Consider the following 19,578-nt stretch of genomic DNA (forward strand, 5'->3'; position numbering starts at 1 on the left):
ACCGCTTGAGTTATGTATTTTGACTGGTAATGCGTCATGTTAGTACTTTTATTGAAACCACAACAACGTTTGTCTTCCTAAAAATAGTTGCTGCACTTTAGAAAAGTACAATATGAAGTTTCAGACTAGTGCTGGGCTCAACACACCCACAGAGCCCTAAGAGATTTTTGAAGCCCCTGATCTCTGGATTTCACAAATATCCCATCTCTCCTGCCAGTTCCACTCCAAACATACAACATGCAAGCAAGTCACAACAGAGCAGAATCACTGAAGAACATCATAACCTGAAAATGACAGTCTGAAAAAGAAAATCACTGAAGCAAAGCTGAAAAAACAATCACGTAATTATCTTAGAACTTTTTTCCTGAAATATAATTTTTCTTCCCATTGAACATGCACAAAAAGCCACCCATGGGCACTCATGTGGTTCCTTTTTAGCCTCTGCCTGTTTGCTTAAAGACAAGGGAACCTGCTTAAAAGCCAAATACACTGATAAATGTTTACCGATAAAATCTTCCAGATGGGACTACTTTCAAGGAAGGTCAATTACAAGCCTCGTGGCTCTCCTTTTAATGATATCCTTTAATGATCCCCTTTCCTCTCCCAGAAAATTAAATCACAAAAACAGCTTTGGCTGAGAATGACCCAGTAATCCTCATAATCACATTGCAATCACAGACAAGGAGATCAAAGCACAGGTGTACTGAGAAATAGAGGTTTCCATCCCACTATAAAATGTGAACTTGCTACAGACTGAGATCAAACGTGCTTTTAGCTCCTCCAACCCCAACAACTTCCAGTATTTTAAAAATTCCGTGGTTTCCTAGATTAATAAACTTCTCTCGATTTTCCTCTTCTCAATTTCGATCAAACATCAGCAATTGCTCACATATTGTGGCTGGTTTTCATAATTTTAATAATTTTAGAAATTTGGTGAGTTATGTTGAACCTCGAAGTGCATCAACAAACCAACAAATCAACAAATGGCTTACGAACCCCCAAGTTCGTAAGCCATTGCCTCCAATACTGTAAAGACAGAACCTAGTGATGGGGGATGCCTGGGTGGCTCAATGGTTGAGCATCTGCCTTTGTCTCAGGGCGTGATCCTGGCTGGGGTCCTGGGATCGAGTCCCACATCAGGCTCCCCGCAGGGAGGCTGCTTCTCCCTCTGCCTATGTCTCTGCCTCTCGCCTCTCTCTGTGTGTCTCTCATGAATAAATAAATAAAAATCTTTAAAAAAAAAGAACCTAGTGATGGAAAATTATGTAAAGATAAATGTGATACTAATATATTAGTTAGAAATTGAATTAGGCAGCCAGTAGTGGGGTAAGAGTGATTTCTTTTTGTTTCATTTTTCTTAAAGATTTTGAGATTGAGAGTGCAGGTGCCAGTGAATACAGGTTGGGGGGGAGGGGCAGAAGGAGAAAAATCTTCAAGCAGACTCCTTGCTGACCTGGGGGGTGGGGTATCGTGGGGCTCTATCTCACCATCCGTTAAGTCCTGACCTGGGCTGAAACCAAGAGTTGGCCACTTAATTGACTGAGCCACCCAGGTACCCCTTTTGTTTCATGTGAAGAGAATTCAGGGATAGGCCAAGGCTGGAATGATGACACCGTTTTCACCAGAGAAACTGGGCTCCTATCATCTTTCTGCTCCACCATCCTACACACATGCCTTTCATTGTCAAGGCCACGCAGGTTGCTGGATGGCCACTGATGCTCCAGCCATCACATGAACATTCACAAGTCCATGCTATAGGAAGATTGGCAAGGGTGAAAGGGAGCTCCAGGCAGGAGCTCCCTCTGCTACATTTCATTGGTACCCGTATCTCTAAGGGAGGTTGAGAAAGCAGTCTTTTGTCTGGGCAGTTGTCACCTAATAAAACTAAGATTCACTTAGTAGCTTTAATCATATTGGTTACCAAAAGAACAAATCTGTTGAGGATATTTAACACTTCCAGTTTACCTTCCAGTAAACAAGGTGCAATCCCTTGTTTACAGAGAAACCCAGAGCAAAATGATTGAGACATTTTCCCCAAACTATAGAATCAGCCAAGAACCAGAAGCAAAATTCAGACCCTTGATCTATCAGTAAAGATCCAGGTTTTTATGGACAAAGCAAACTTCAACGAGGTTAGCTCAGGATATTCAGCTAACCAACTGAACAGTAACACATCTTGCTACCTGGGTAAGACCCTGTGACTCATACTTCAGGCTTTACGGTCATGACTGCTCACAAACTGTAAAATCCACCCTCTTTGGTTATAAAGTGAGAATCACCATATTCACCACAAGTCACATATAGGTTTATATGGCCACTAAATTACCAAGAAAAAGAGAGAGATGCCTTATAATGTGACATTACGAGCTCTAGTTTGTAGGGTAGCAGAACTGTTCCACACTCAGAGGCAAAAACTGGTGCTTGAATTTCATGAGTGAACTTGAGGTCTTTTATGGTGGTGGCTTTTGAAGCACACACACAAACACATTATTATGGTGTCTCCTGAAATTGACGTGCTCAAAATAGCATCCACCATTATACAAGGAGGACTGAATGTTTTGAGGCCTTTCTTTCTCTCTCTCTCTCTCTCTCTTTCTTTTCTTTTCTTTTCTTTTCTTTTCTTTTCTTTTCTTTTCTTTTCTTTTCTTTTCTTTCTTTTCTTTTCTTTTTCTTTTCCTTCCTTCCTTCCTTCCTTCCTTCCTTCCTTCCTTCCTTCCTTCCTTCCTTCCTTCCTTCCTTCCTTCCTCCTTCCTCTCTCTCTCTCTCTCTCTCTTTCTCTCTTTCTTTCTTTCAACACTGCTCTTCTCCTCTTATCTCTGCATTGACCATGGTCCTCACTTCCTCAACTCTCTCCCAGCAGCCTTCTTTACCAACCACGGGGTACAGTGGTAATCCAGGTACTGTGTGCTTTCTTCAGCGCTTCCAACTACATTATGGTATACCTGCTCTCAGGTTTCACCTGTTTTACATCTTAAGCTTGTTGAGAGTGGGGTCTACCTCTTTATTTTCTCTAACACACAGCATATGATAAAGATCTCAATTTTCTTCCATGACGTCATGCCTAGGACACTGCAGTATTCTCCCAAACTAGCCTCCCTCCCTGCTTCCAGCAGTTCCATGGATCCTTTCCACTTGGCCGCACTCACAACCTGTCCCACCTATGTCACCTAAACTACAGACTGTGGCAAGCCTCACTTATCTGTACTTGCGCCACTATTTATAAATATAAATAAGATTTTTTAGGTGGCCCCAACCTGCATTCACACATCATCTTGTTCCTTGCCCTCCCATCTGTTTGCGCTGTATATACCATAAGCTACTCAGATATAGTCACCTTTTTTACATGTCTGTGACTGTATTACGCATGCTGTCCCCTCCATCGGAAATACCTTTTTTTTTCTTTCATTTATGAAGAGATTCTAGAAGTCCCTCAAGGTGTATGTGAATGACTTATTATCCGTGAAACTCTCTGTATATCTAGCATTCTCTAAAAGATAGGGAAGCTTAAGCATAACTTTACAAATGCTATCATGATCACACCTATTCTATTGGATTTGGAAGATTCCATGAGGTTAGAATTATGTTTATTTTAGGTCACCGTGGATCCCAGGTTCTAGAACACAGGAAATACTCAATAGTTTGCTGAATGGATGAGTGTCAGTTTCCCTAAGTAAACTTAGGTAATTTTCTTGAGAGTCTGTGCTTGTCATAAGTGATCTTGTCTCATTTAATTCTATATCCATAAGGGCTAGCATAATGCTGAGATGTAAATACTGTCACATCTCTTTTGTTTCTCCAGTTAATCACTGGAGTTCCCCTTTCAGTGGGAAATCTAGTCTCTTCCTTCTTGAAAACTCCCCCTCTTCCAAATTGCCCAAGAACCTCAGGAATTATTCAAACTAAAACAGAATCTTGCTTCTAAACTGCAGGTGGAGAGAGGATTACCAATTAGCATGAAGGCTTCTGCTGCTGTTACATGGTATCACGGTTGAACACTGGTCCTGTGAGGTCCTGGGGTGCTGCCGGTTCAGGTCTCCCCAGGCTTCTAGGATAGTTCAACCTTGGACTCCCAAGATTGTAGCTCTTTGATTTCACTTTACTTATTTAGACAAAAAAATCTGCCCTCAGTCGACAACCCTGGGCCATTGCCTTGAGCAGGTACCCGAGCTTTGCCTTCCTTCCAGCCGTGTTAAGCTCTCTAGGGCCTGTTGTTCAGCATGCCTTCCGACAATAAATATCTGGCCTCACCAAATCTATTTTCTTGGGCTTCCCTTACTTGTAATAGCAGAAAGAGGTCCCATCTCTCTTCTCCCAGCAGACTTTGAAATTCTTAGGTAATTAGTTCTAGTCTCCCAACTTTACCAAAGGGCGGGCAGCTTCTAATGAAAAGGGGGAGACCTTGTCACATTCTTTCTCTAGGGAAAGAGAGGCCCACAAAGCCTCATATTAATATAACTAAGGGACTCCCCTTAGTGATTTTGCCCCAAAATCATAAATATATGAATTCCTAGGACCTTTTTCCAAAAATAGACTGAGAAATGGCGAGCAAGATTTAGTTTTTTTTTTTTTTTTTAAGATTTTACTATTTATTCATGAAAGACACAGAGAAAGAGGCAGAGACACAGGCAGAGGGAAAGGCAGGCTCCCCACAGGGAGCCTGATGTGGGACTCAATCTTGGGACTCTGGGACACGCCCTGAGCCGAAGGCATTCAACCACTGAGCCACCCAGCCCTCCCAAGATTTAGAATTTCTGTCTCTCCAGTCATCCTCTTACATAGGCATGAAGATGCTTACTGAAATTTAACGGAATCATTTTTTCCAAAACCTTTTTTCTTAGGACCAGTAATTTATGACCATAAAGACAAGGTAGGATTAGGACAGTGGAACAATCCTTGTCCTATAATTGTCCTTTTCTGAGAGGCCAAGAAAACAGTGAGTCGGATAATCAACTATGGAAAAAGAAAAAAAAAAAAAAAAAGGTGCACAGCCCCAGCAATCCAATAAGACAAAAAGAGATTCATTCCATAGTGAAGACCTGGCAGTGCGGGGTCATGTTTGAGTAGGAGAGGACAGATACAATAACAATAAATTTCAATTAGATGACAAAGTCAGCCATAGATCACTGTGCCTTTTTCATTAAGACCTGGAAAAGGGAGGCTTACTATTCAGCTTGTGTTTGTTTAGAGAGATTCATAGCAATCCTTTCTTCAAATGGGTCCACCTAGTTCAGCTTTAATAGAACATAATCTAGAGGAGATGACCCCAAACTGAAGCTTTCTGTACTGAAGTGCAGTGACTCTAAAAAGAGCACATTCTTTCCCCACATTTTTATGCCCCTAAAATCCATGTCTTACAATCAGCAGCATCATGGATTTGATAAAATGGAGTAATTAGTCAAATAGTTTTAATTAAATACAATGCTTTAAAAATGTAAATATGGACAACCTAAAAACTGTCCAAACATCCAGGTTCCTGTCCCAGGATCAGGATATGACTACATGAGCCTATTAAAGCAGAGACACAGGTAACAGTGGCAAGTGAAGATGAACTGGAGCAAGGTGGTTCTCAGAGGGTTCCCCATCAAGAAGTCCATGAGCATCAGCATCACTTGAGAAGTTGTTAGAAGTGCAAAATTCTCAGGTTCTACTCCAGATGTACTGAATCAGAATCCCTGGGGTATGGCCAGCCCTTCAATCTGAGTTTTAACACAGTCTCACCATGAGTTTGAGAACCAGGCTTCCAGGAGCAAAGCTACCTGGCCAGCATTATTTGGCATATCTGGGGGAGGAGGAGAGTCCTATTTCAACCCAGTGGCAAGGTTTCCATAAAGAGAGAAAGATTCTAGGGCCCCCTGATGCAGGGAAGCACTTCTTTAATGTCTGTCGCTCAGTTCCTCGGTTCTGGCTCAATATTCACGAAAGTAGTTTCTGATTAGGATTTTACCTCCCAGGGGCTGAATTACTAGGAAAGAGTGAACTGATCAGGCCAGTATGGTATCCTGTCTACTTGACAATGCATTTCACACTGTAAGTTACTTCATTAGCGCTCCTGCTGTTACACTAAATTCTTGAGTTCCGAGTATCAGTCACAGAACAAGTCTAACTAGGTTCTAAGAAAATCAGATATCAGAAAACGAAAATTCAGTCCCTGAAATTTGCATATATTGTAAAGACACTGCCTAGAAGGGTCCACTATATGCACAAGCCATTTAAATGAACTTGTTCACTAGGTCCAAAGAAGCACAGAATTGAGGACAGTTAAGTCAAGGTTGCAAACTGGCTGGCAGTCCTCTGGCAAGATGTGGTCCACGGATGTGGTTTAGCCCACACACATTGTTTAAAAATTGGGAAATTACACTTAAAATTTTGGATTTCTTCCTGACTTAAAAAAGCTAAAGATTTGACAACAGGGAACCCACATCCTGGCACTTCAACAAGAGCCTGGAACTAAGCAGAAACTGCTTTCTTTAGAGGGGCTGTTCCCTTCATTTGCCTTATTGGCTTCTAACTGGCTAGCCTGTTCTGTTATGTTACCTGTCTGACCTCGGAGACATTTGAGTTTGCAGAGACATTTGAGTTTGAGGACAACTGATTTATATAAATATTTTTTGTGGAATAGATTATTGAGATGATTTGAATAAAATGAATTACTCAGAAAATTAACTCAACTTTATTTCATACCTTTACAGCTCTTGGTATATATGTGTGGGCAGGGGTATACAGGTTATTCTTTTAAAAAATATTTATTAATTTTACAGAGAGAGAGGGAGAGAGAATCTCAAGCAGACTCCCCGCTGAGCACAGAGCCTGACACAGGGCTTGATCCCACAACCCTTAGATCATGATGGAGCTAAAACTGAGGTCAGCTGCTCAACTGAATGAGTCACCCAGGCACCGTACAGGTTAGTTATTCTTAAAAAGAGACACAGTGAGAAGGACAAAGACTGTTGTGATAGAATGAAAAGTGTGCTGAACTGGGCCTCTAATGCTTAGATTTGGATCTGCTACTTTACTAAATGTACAAGTATCCCTGAGCCTCAATTTATGTGTGTTCTATGGGAATGACTACATCTACCACACACATCAGGCTTACCGTGGGGATTAGAGATATATGTTCAACTTCCTAACCTACCATAGACTCTCAAAAATGGTTACTAAATTAAAAGTGGATGTGTTTTGGGCATCTGGGTGGCTCACTTGGTTAAGCACCTGCCTTTGGCTGGGGTCATGATCTAAAGGTCCTGAGATCAAGCCCCACATCAGGCTCCTTGCTCAGTGGGGAGCCTGCTTCTCTCTCTTTCTGCCTGCCACTTGTGCTCTCTGTCAAAGAAATAAGATCTTTAAAATAATAAAATAAAATTGGATGTTTTGTTACCTGCATTTTACTTTAGAAATTATACATGATATAGATGAACATTTGGAAAAAAATTCAAAATTGACTCTGAGAGAATCTTACATTGCAATGAGAATCATCAGTTGCAGGGAATTGATGTTTACTGATGGTAAACTATGAACCATGCACTATCCTGGATGCTGTATATACATTGTCCCCTACAGCCGCACCATGAGTTAGTATTAACACTCTCTTTTACACATTAGAACTCGGGGCTTGAAAAGTTTAGGTAATTTACCTGAAGTCACACAGTGTTGATAACCAGGGTACATTTCACTCAAAAGCCTTTACTTGTGAGAACGTTAGCAGTTCTCAAACTAGATTAACTATAAGAACTGCTTGGACTCCTAGTTGAAAACCCAGCTTCTCTTTTCCTTCCCAAGCTTCCTGAATCAGATTCTAAAGGGAACAGCCTGGGACTCTGCATATTGTATCAAAGCCTCAAGTAAATCTTAATAATAGCAAGGAAACACAGCTTGAAAAAAACTGACAAAGAGTCAAAGTAAGCAGAAATAGAATTGATTTGCCTTATGCTCAGTAGAAGGAAGAGAGCAAAGAAGGGATGAGAATAGGAAGGGACAGAGGGACAAAAAGAATCCTGGAGCTAATGTCTATGTCACTTGAAGGATTATGAGAACACACTCACTACATGGGTGCTTTCTTTCTAACTGTACCCAGGCTGTTTAATGCAAACACAGGAGCCAGCCAACAGGAAGCTCAGCTTGCCACTGCAAAGGAGCAAAGCACTTTGAACTACAGGCATCTTGTACACCCAAATTACATGCTGCGATACACATAGTATTTGAGCTGTTCCGCAAGACAGAAGCCAATTATTCTTGGCACGTACTTCTATCATGCTATCCAAATCACCATCCCTCACATGTGGAACCGTGCCACATCAAATGCACCAAGCCATAAATTCCTTAAACTCTTAGAGATGAAAGTCAAATATTGGAGAAAAAGATAGTTTGGTACACACACCGTATAGCCAGAAAAGATGTATGCTTAACTTAGCACTGCTGGATCTATTATGAGAACATAAGCAGCAAAATTCTGCTTTTGGAATTTTTTTCAGAGCATAAACTGAATTCTTTCGATGTAATTCAGCATAATCATTGCATTTTCAACTTATTGGTAAAGTCACCTCATTTATAGTATTCATCTTAAAATAGTCGACTTTCCAGCTTCTTTCTCTAAATATTTTGAAACCCACTGGAAAACATAGACACTAGAACCAAGAGTAGAGCTGTAGGTACTGTTGAATTCTGCTGGGCATCACAGAAACTACACATATGCCCTGAATGGTATTGTTATTTAATAATCAGACCAATTAGTTGACTCACTCCCCCATCCCTTACCTCTTAGCAAATCTTGAAGTTATGAGAAGATTTCATCAAAACGGGCAGGTGATATTAAAATAGAAATCTAATGATCATTGTTAATGTTATTACAGATAATTTAAAAACAGATCCTGAAAGACTGAAAAAACAGGACGTGAGTTATTAGATGCGCTAGGCTTCTCATACTTTAATGTGCTCAGCCCCCTCCAACCAACCTTGTTAAAATGCAGATTCTGATTGAGTAGGGCTGCATTTCTGAGTGCTGAGGTTCTGCATCTCTAACAAGTGCTCAGGTGATGTTCATGCTGCTGGTCTAGGGATCACAGTGGGAGTAGCAGTTTAAGTTTAAGAAGGCCCACACTGGTGAAGTTGCCAGAGGCATGATAAGCAACCTCCAGTACTAGGGTTATAACACAGCATTAGAATTACCTAGAAGTAAAATCCAAAGATGAAAGATTGAAGCGTTTATATAAATGTCCAATTTCTCTAGGAAGAGTTGGTTACACATGCAATAGAAAAATAATCTTATTTTTTTATTCCAAAGGGAGGGATTCTACGAGGCTAGGTAGATTTAAAATCAATATAATAGGGGGTTCTTAAACTTTAAAAATCTGATGAACACACTGGGCTATCTCCTCAGGAAAATATAGATGTGAACATGGACACACACTTCTGCATGCAAGTTCTGAAAGCTCACTGAACTTTCTTCTGAAAAGCACGAACCACTTGGGGCCACAGATCAAAATTTAAGGCTACTGATGTACAAAACTGGTGCAGGGGGAACATGGACACACACTTCTGCATGCAAGTTCTGAAAGCTCACTGAACTTTCTTCTGAAAAGCACGAACCACTTGGGGCCACAGATCAAAATTTAAGGCTACTGATGTACAAAACTGGTGCAGGGGGAAATCCATAGTTCTAAGAGTGACAGGGCACCTTCAAACATGCCCTTGTATTTGACTGTGATACTATTGTATGAGGGCTACTGGCTCCTCAAACATTTCCATAAAATATAAGCTGGTTGAAATGTGTATTTTTCTAAGATAAGGCATTAAGCTTCATATCAGCTAGGAGGAAATCACCATATAGAAGTTAAATATAAACTGTTTGGAGAAAAAAACAACACAAGACAAAGTGCCAGGTATAAAAATTACTATATAGAAAAGGAATTTCTAAAGATATAAAAGGCAATTTTTAAAAGGATTTTATTTATTTATTCATGGAGACACAGAGAGAGGCAGAGACACTGACAGAGGGAGAAGCAGGCTCCCTGTGGGGAGCCTGATGCAGGACTTGATCCCAGGATCCCGACCTGAGCCAAAGGCAGATGCTCAACCACTGAGCCACCTAGGTGCCCCTAAAAGGCAATTGTTTTATGCTGGTGCTCCATTTAGAGTTTTTTTTTTTTTTCCCCATTAGCTTTGAGCACCTCACCATTTATCTCTTTGTACTAGTTAAAAATTATAAATATTTAGAGTTGTCATTTAAAATGCCTAAGAGACATTTTATTTTTTCAAGACTTACTGATCACCTAATCTAGCTTAGAATCTAGAAAGGAATCTACATGTGTATCTGTGTGTGTGTCTGTGTGTGTGTGTGTGTACAACCATACGTCAAGGCATGATACAAAATGTAGCCATAAAGCTGTGTGATTACGAGAGTACTAACAATATATAGGGTGATTGTTTCCAGCATGAGATAATGGGGCAGGGGGCATCAAGAAAAGAGTCACAGAAGTAGCTTTGAGTTGGACACAGAAAGATGAGTAGGATTTCAATAGATGGAGGAGTAAGGGGAGGACATTTGAAAAGAAAAAGAGCTCATATTAGCAAAGCACTGTAGAGGTGAAATGAGGGGAAATAGGCATTTTGGACCAAAAGGGTATGATATTCTATTACATTTGTTATAATAATACAAATTATATAGTCTCCTCTCCTTGAAACTGGGCTGGGCCTGGTACTTGCTTTAAGTGGCAAAATTGGTTGTGTGCCAGTTCTGGGCTTATGCATTAAGATGGCCTTGTTTTTGTGTTCTGGGAGTTCTGAGCTGCCAGGTAAGGAAGTCTCACTCCTTTGCAGGAGAGATCACATAGAGAGCCCACATGGAGAGACAGAAGAGCCCTGAGCCTGCAGGAAGCAGACAGAAGGTAGGGTCAACCTAGCTGAGCCCCCAGCCTCCAGTCAAGCGGCCAAGGGAATGCAGCCACATTTAGAACCACAGTAAGACAAAAACTGCCTCGCTGAGCCCAGTGGGGATTGCATACTACAAGAGGTGCTTTTCAGGACATCAATTTTTTGAATAGTATGTTATATAGTAATATAAAAAACTGAAACAGAGTATTCATTACCATCTTAAATCAATACCTTATTTCCATAAATATTAAACTCACACACCCACCTAGAGATTCAGATGTAGCCCTCCCTGTCCTTCTATATACACTTGTCAAGAGCTGTTTTGAATCTTATTACTGGAATTTAGTATACGGAATTCTAGTATTTTTTTTATTTATTTTTTTTTAATTTTTATTTATTTTATGATAGTCACAGAGAGAGAGAGAGAGGCAGAGACACAGGCAGAGGGAGAAGCAGGCTCCATGCACCAGGAGCCCGATGTGGGATTCGATCCCGGGTCTCCAGGATCACGCCCTGAGCCAAAGGCAGGCGCCAAACTGCTGCGCCACCCAGGGATCCCTATTTTTTTTATTTTTACAAATCAACACTGCTTGCATCACCCCTCCTTTTGCCCCTCCATAATAAGAGCACCTTAGATTACAAAGTGTGTGTACTGGGGTACCTAGGTGGCTCAGTGGTTGAGCTCTGCCTTTGGCTCGGTTTGTTTTCCTGGGGTCTTGGGATCGAGTCCCATAACAGGCTCCCCTCAGGGAGCCTGCTTCTCCCTCTGCCTATGTCTCTGCCTCTGTGTGTCTCTCATGAATAAATAAATAAATAAAATATTTAAAAAAACAAAAACACCCCAAAGTGTTTGTGCATAAGCATGCCTGTATATGTGCATGTGTGTGCATTGTGTTGTTATATAGACCTATCTATCCTGAAACAAATTTACATTAAATAATTCCTCATGTGTGATGCATGATCATTTTTTCTATTTTATTCAATTTCTACTTTTCTTACTGCTTGTTGTAACCCACTGAATTGGTTTCATAATGCATGAGTAGGTTAATACCTTCAATTTTAAAAACTCTGTCCTGCTACACGTAAAAAAAGAATGAAACTGGACCACCTTTTAACACCATACACAAAAATAAATTCAAAATGGATTAAAGATCTAAGTGTAAGACCTGAAATCAAAAAATTCTCAGAAGAGAACATAAGCCTGACATGGGCCATAGCAACATTTTCCTATATATGTCTCCTAAGCAAAGAGAAACAAAAACAAAAATATACAATGAGGAATACATCAAAACAAAAAAACTTTTGCACATCACAGGAAACCACCAATAAGACTAAAAGATAACCTACAGAATGGGAGGAGATATTTGCAAAGAATATATCCTACAAGGGGTTAATATCCAAAATATATAAACAACTCATACAACTCAACACCAAAAAAAATTCCAAGTAAAAAATGGGCAGAGGATCTGAATAGACTTTTTTTTTTTTTCTTTCCAAAAAAGACATACAGATGGCCAGGAAACAAATGAAAAGATGTTCAACCATGCTCATCATCAGGGAAATGCAAATCAAAACTACAATGAGATTTCACCTTAGATCGGTCAAGACAGCCAGAATCAAAAAGACAAGAAGTAAGTGTTGACAAGGATGTGGAGGAAAAAGAACCCTCTTGCATTGTGATGGAAATGTAAATTTGTACAGACACTGTGGAAACAATATGGAGGTTCCTTAAAAAAATAAAAATAGAAATACCATATGATCTAATTATTCTACTATTGGGTATTTACCCAAAGAAAATGAAAAAAAAACCTACTTGGAAATGATATATGCACCCCTATTTTTATTGCAGCATTATTTTCTATACCAAACTATGGAAGTAACCTCAGTATCTATCAAAAGACGAATGGATAAGGAAGATGTGGCATATAAAGAAAATGAAAAAAAAACCTACTTGGAAATGATATATGCACCCCTATTTTTATTGCAGCATTATTTTCTATACCAAACTATGGAAGTAACCTCAGTATCTATCAAAAGACGAATGGATAAGGAAGATGTGGAATCTTATATAGCCAAAGAAAAGATAGGATCATGCCATTTGAGATGACGTGGACAGACAGGGTATGCTAAGTGAGATAAGTCAGATTGAAAAAGACAAATACCATATGATTTCACTCAAAAGTGGAATCTAAAAAAAACTCTACATGAATAAACAAATAAAAAGCAGAATCAGATCTATAAATACAGAGAATAAACTGATGGTTACCAGAGGCGGGCGGTGGGGGGGTTGGTGGTTCGGGCAAAATGGGTGAAGGGGAGTGAGAGGTATAGGCTTCCAGTTAGAGCATGAGTAAGTCATGGGAATAAAGGGCATAGCATAAGGAATATAACCAATGATACCATAAAAGGGACGTTTGGGGACAGATGGCAGTTACACTTGTGGTGAACACAGTATAATGTGTAAACTTGTCGAAACACTATGTTGTATACCTGAAATAGTGTACCATTGTGTGTCATCTATACTCCAATAAAAAATAAAGTAAAATAAATAAAAATTTAAACAACTGAAAACACTATCCTAAGGAGCATTACTGTCCAGGGAATTCTCATTGAACCCCTATATGTGACACACATTGTTTTAATCTCTTGGGTACAATAATGGAAAAAAAACCAAACACAACTCCTTCTTTCATGGGCAAAATAGTCATTAAACAGTAAAAACAACAAAATATGTACAAAGTATGATTTAATTTCATTTTTAATACATGTTGAGAAACTACGATAGAGAGACTTCACTGAACCTGGAGCACTGAGGCAGATCTGTTCATGGATGCCAAGTTAGGGGAAGTCCAAAGCAACAGAAGTCAGTCTTCAGACAGAGCATTTCCTGACTTTCTGGCCTGCCACGGCTGGCAGGGGAGGACAGCAGGAGGCTGCTGAAAAAGCTAAGTGGGGCCCAAGTCGGGCTCATGCTCCATCCAGTACAAAAGGTGGTTGTAGTGGCTGGTACGTGACTTTAGCCTATTGGGCCCAGCCTCTACTTAACTTTCCAACAATTCTTGGCTTCTTAGGTCTTCTTGGGAGAGAGGAGTTAAGCACACAACATGGAAATATTCCTCTTCGAGCCCAGAAACTAACAAAGCAAAATCATCTACCACGTCTCAGGATCAAATTAAAACACGGATCCAGAGTTATGCAAAATCATCTCCAAGAAACTCCCAAGGTGGACCCTGGCAGTAACTGGACGAGGGTGCTAACATATCTGGATGGAGAAAGAATGTTCCCATGAAACGGAGGGTGGGCAGCAAGTCAATCTGAGAAAAAGGAGACATGTGCTGCCCACAAGGAGAGGAAGTATCTATATGGGCCCAGGGAGGGGGGCCGTCCCACTGCAAACACTAGCCCTATTGCTCATGCCAATGTCCTAGGTCTTCAAAAGCTGGGAACGGTAAGCACTCTGATTGTGTGTAACTCTGTCTACTGTAAATCCATGCTATGTCATACTTTGGCTTTCTGAACTCACCTACAGAGGGAGAATGTGTTCCCTGGCAAAGGTAACACATTTTGTAGCTTTTAAGCTATGAACTGATATTGTGGCTTCAAGTCTCCTGTGAGCTTTGAGAGTGGGAGTCAGTCTAGTCAAGTACCAGAACTGGATCAACCTTCTAAGACCGCATGGTTGAGGGGCAGGCCTAGAGTACGGTCAATTCACCAAGGAAAATCCTACTCTGTGAGGACCTGTCCGGAGGGCCAGCTGTCCTTGCCTAGGCAATAGTCCTAGGTAATTCCCTTTTCCTTACCCTCCCATGAATACCACTTTTCATTTAAAATTTCTAAAGGGTAAGTAACTACCTACAGCAACTATGCAAGCACAACAGCAGCTAACTTTTGTCCAATGCTGTCCACATGCTGGGCATTGTGCCAAGCACAATGTGGATTATCTCATTTGATCCTCATATGAAGGGTGATACTATTATTATTAAGTCTCTTTTACCTCTATGAAAGCTGAGGTTAGGCACAAGGTCTCCCAAGTAGTCACATTAGAGCTAGGATTCATGATATATTCCTGAGCTGGCACTGTGAACCTATATACAACACCTATGCATAAAAGATTTGAGCTCTGTCGAAAAGTCCATTTGTTTCTAAAATGTGCCTTATAAAGCTGGCATTCTCTAAAGGGAGGAGAACAAAGGACTTCTACCTGTATGCTTTGATGATCTGCATACCTTTCTTGGTGTCGCATAGGACTTTAGTGTTTCCTCCTCTAGGTTCTCCAGTGCTCCATTTAAATCAGAGAGAAGTGGCTCAGGTTCCTTCCCGCAACCTCATCTTTTCTCCTGGCTTCTCTGTGGTCTCACAGGGTATGGTTCCTACATATTTTCAGCTTGTTTCAGTTGGCCCCTTTCTAATCCAGGACTGTACAAACATGATCCTGGAACTAGAAAATGTGGATTTATACTCCAGTAAACTCTCTATAGTTTCTTAAGGTGATAATAGAAAGCTACTGAGGATCTTACTTTTGGATAGTTCTTGGGGTTATGACTGTCCTCCCAGATACCTCCTACTGTGCAACAGGCCTAATGTAGGAATGGCCATTTACATAAACCTCGATCATTAGCTAAGGCATTGTTTTTCAAAAGATTTCATCATCTTTATTTTTTTTTAAGATTTTGTTTATTCATGGGAGACACGGAGAGAGGCAGAGATACAGGCAGAGGGAGAAGCAGGCTCCCTGTGGAGAGCCTGATGTGGAACTTGATCCCAGGACCCTGGGATCCCGACCTGAGCCAAAGGCAGATACTCAACCACTGAGCTACCCAGGCGCCCCAAGACGTCATCTTTCTTTTAAAATATTTCTTAAGTATAGGGTGTTTGAGCCCACATTTTTCTATTCTAAGTTCAGAGAGAATTAGGCAGCCAGAAACCAAGACTACAGCTTTCAGGGACCCAAGTACTGACGTCCTTGAAGTGCCTGTTCTCCTAGCTGAAACTCTTGACTGGGGAGGCGGGCTTAGCAATGAGAACAAAGCTCTTAATGGGAAATGAATGGTGCCAAATCACCTCTGTAAGACACACTGAGTAGGGTGATTATTCATTTATTCAAGAATGAACTGGACACCTACCATGACGAAAGCAATGTCCTAAATATATCTGTATCAGTGAATAAAATAGGTGAAGATGTAGTAAATCGTGTTAGAAGGAAAGACATAGTACGTAAATACACAAACACACACACACACACACACACACAGTAGATCAGGGACTGGGAATGAGGGTGATTCAGGATGTAGTTTAAAAATATGATGGTCAGGGCTGATCTCATGTGGAAAATTAAACATGAGCAAAATCTTGAGGAAAATTAGGGAACTGGCCTGAGATTACTGGTGAGAAGAGCAGTCTATGCAATGCCATGATTTCAAGATGGAAGCATACATGATGTGCTTGAAGATCAGCAAGGAGGCTAGTGTGGCTGGACCAGGGAGAGTAAGTGAATGAGGGGGAGAAGAGTATAAAAGAAACTGAAAGATGAAACAGGTACCAAATCAGGTTGGCCACTGTAGGCTGCAATAAACTTTAACTCTGAGGGAAATGACAACCATTGCAAGGTTGTGAGCAGAGGAATGACAGGATCTGCATAGGCTCCTGGCTTTAGAACAGTCTGTAGTGAAGCCAAGACAGATGCAGAGTGACCTATTAAGAGGCTACTGCAATCATCTAGGCCAGAGAAGATGGTGGCTTGCAAGAGGGAAGTAACTGTGGAGGTGATGGGAAGGAGTCAAGCTCCGGGTATATTTTGACAGTAGGGGCTTTAGGGGTTCCTGATGGATTGAATATGAGATGTGACACAAAGACGTGACATGAGGGTATCTCCAAACTTTGGCCTGAGCAAGAGAGATGGGGAGTCTATGATTAAAGCAAATTGTGTGGGAGGAGGTTACAGAAATTCTGGAGTTTGGTCCTTCCTTCCTTCCTTCCTTCCTTCCTTCCTTCCTTCCTTCCTTCCTTCCTTCCTTCCTTCCTTCTCTCCTTCCTCCCTCCCACCTTTTCTTCCTTTCCTTCCTTTCTTCCTTCTTTCCTTCCCTCCTCCCTCCCACCCTTCCTTTCCTTTCCTTTCCTTTCCTTTCCTTTCCTTTCCTTTCCTTTCCTTTCCTTTCCTTTCCTTTCCTTTCCTTTCCTTTCCTTTTTTCCTCCCACCCTTGCTTCTTTCCTTGTTTCCTTTCTTTTTTCTCTTCCTTCCTTCTCTCCCTTTTCTTCCTCCCACCCTTCCCACTTCTTCTTTCCTTCCTTCTTTCCTTCTGTGCACATCTACAAACACCAGATATTGCACCTAGAGATACCATAGGCACAAAGCATCCTCCCCAGCAAACAGAGTGTGAAAGACAGAATGAAGAAGGCAGGTGGAATTAATGGTAGAGGACTGCCTACATTCTATTACAGCTTAAAAATTTAGCTCTTGATATTAGCAGATTCAAATAATTCATGATTTTAAAATCATAAATTGGAAAATGTATCAATAATTTCACATTGATTCTCTCTCTCTCTCTCTCTTTTTTAAAGATTTTATTTATTTACTCATGAGAGACAGAAAGAGAGAGAGAGAGAGAGAGGCAGAGACACAGGCAGAGGGAGAATCAGGCTCCATGCAGGGAGCCTGACGTGGGACTCGATCCCAAGTCTCCAGGATCACACCCTGGGCTGAAGGCATATGCTCAACCACTGAGCCACCCGGGCTGCCCCACATTGATTCTCTTTAAAAAGTTATGTTAAACCTGAAATTAGGGTTCCGTTGTTAAACTGCTGGTATGTTTTCTTGCCCACCATATTATCAAAAACAAACAAACCAGAATAACCACTGATATGAATGAAACATTCATCACTATCTCATAGAAATGCTGTCATTTTTTGTTTCTTTGTCCATTAAAGGTTTTGATAATTCAGCTAACTATATTATTTATTGGTTTTAGTCTAAGAAATTTAATGCTAAGTGGTACAGTCTAGTAGAAAGGATGCCCTGGGGTACAACAAAAGGCAGATTAGCACTGCTCTTAGGAGGTTGATCTTTGGAACAGACTGCCCAAATTTGACTCCTGATTCTGTTTCTTATTAGCTCCACGGCCCTGGGCTAGTTATTTAATCTCTTCACCTTAGTTTCCACAACTATAAAATAATAATAATATATCCAACCTCACAGATTTAAGGTAAGAATTAAACAAAATCCTTAGAAGAGTGGGGCACCCAGCAGTCCTCAGTGAATGGCATTCCTTACTGATCTATTGAGTATACTCAGGCAAATATAATTGCTACTACCATATACCTGGAAGTCCTCACCCTTCTTGCTAGGAGCTTATTTTTGTATTTGATAAGTCTTTTTTGCTCAAGAGCCATTTCTTTCCTAAGGACAAAGCGAAAAGGGAAAGAAAATGGATGATGATATAAATGCTAAACAACTGTAGGTTCAATGATATAAATGCTAAACAACTGTAGGTTCAATAACGCTATTACATAAATAATGTATAGAACATGGAAAACTCTGAAACTGATTTTGAAAAAGTGTATTTTGAGACAGAAGAATGTTCAAGATGTTAAGATAAAAAAAAGTGCTGCTGAGGTAAATGGTCAAATGATATGATCTCATTAAGAATATGTTTTAAATATACAAACATTTGGAAGGATATAAAGCAAATACTAATGGCAGTTATCTCTGCATGACTAGATTTGTGGATTTTAATGCCTTTTGTGACTCATTTTTGCTTTATTTTCTGAATGTATACAAAGTGCTCAGATGACTCAGTTGTGTCACCAACTGAGATACCAAAAGAGGAACAGATTTAGGGGAAAAGCTACATTTGATTTTGGATGTGAAGATTTTGATAAATTTGTCAGATATGCAGGTGAGAATTTTCAATAAATAGCCCAGTTTTCAAACTTCATGAAAGTGTCTAAGGTGGACTTGGATATGAATTTAGGGTTATCAGCATACAGATGGTGGTTAAAATAACAAAAATATGTGAGTGTATTCTGGAAAACAGGCAGAGTGACCAACGTCAAAGGAAGGGTGGAGGAATTGCAGCTTGAAAGGGGAACATAATGAGTGTTTCAAGGCCTCCAGAAGAGGGTTTCAAGGAGGGCAGACTGACAATTGTCTTATTGAAGCCTACCAAGAAATGAGCTGAAAAGTGTCCATCTGATTTGACATTAAGGAGATGAGAGGAACCACAGCAGGAGCAGTGGTAATGTAGCCCTGGTGTCCACAAACTGATGACACAAGAGGGATGAGAAAAGAAAAGGGAAGGAGTAAGCGTACACTCTCCTTTCCAGAAGTTTGAGTGAGAAAATCCATAGTGATAGAGGGGTGATAAATGAGCAGGACACAGGATTAAAGAAGAAGGGAACTCTTTCCCTTAGGAAGGGAGGAACTCAACCATTCTGAGGTAGAAGAAGCCACCAGAGAGTAGGCCAAAGACAAAAGAGGAAGAAGAAAAGATGGATGGAAAAATATCCAAGAAGAAGTTTTGAAGGGGACAGAGGTTAATTTGGAGGTTATTTTCTCTCCTGATTTTTAAGTGCACAAAATATGTATCTTTCTATAATATGACATATGAAATCAATAGAGATTGAGCAAATTATAATTTAGCCCTTTTTGGATAGCTCCATGTCATCAATTTGAATGTCAATTTTTACACTTGGCTGTCCAGGTTGAGATGCTCTTAG

General features: G+C 40.4%; 1 protein-coding gene across 29 annotated transcripts in view; it reads right to left on the minus strand.

Annotated features, from left to right (window-relative positions):
* Positions 1-19,578, minus strand: part of PDE4D (phosphodiesterase 4D) — a 1,438,885-nt gene that overhangs the window by 115,171 nt on the left and 1,304,136 nt on the right. Inside the window, exon 1 of one of the 29 annotated variants that reach the window (XM_025448325.3) lies at positions 3,335-8,928. The exons of the other annotated variants lie outside the window; for them this stretch is intronic. Within the exon in view, the coding sequence (XP_025304110.1) occupies positions 3,335-3,380 (46 nt within the window). The 5' untranslated portion in view covers positions 3,381-8,928. Of the gene's footprint in view, positions 1-3,334; positions 8,929-19,578 lie in introns of those variants that run through there. 29 annotated transcript variants of the gene reach the window in all.

The sequence above is a fragment of the Canis lupus genome, chromosome 2 (assembly GCF_003254725.2).
Source record: "Canis lupus dingo isolate Sandy chromosome 2, ASM325472v2, whole genome shotgun sequence".
NCBI classification, from domain to species: Eukaryota; Metazoa; Chordata; class Mammalia; order Carnivora; family Canidae; genus Canis; species Canis lupus.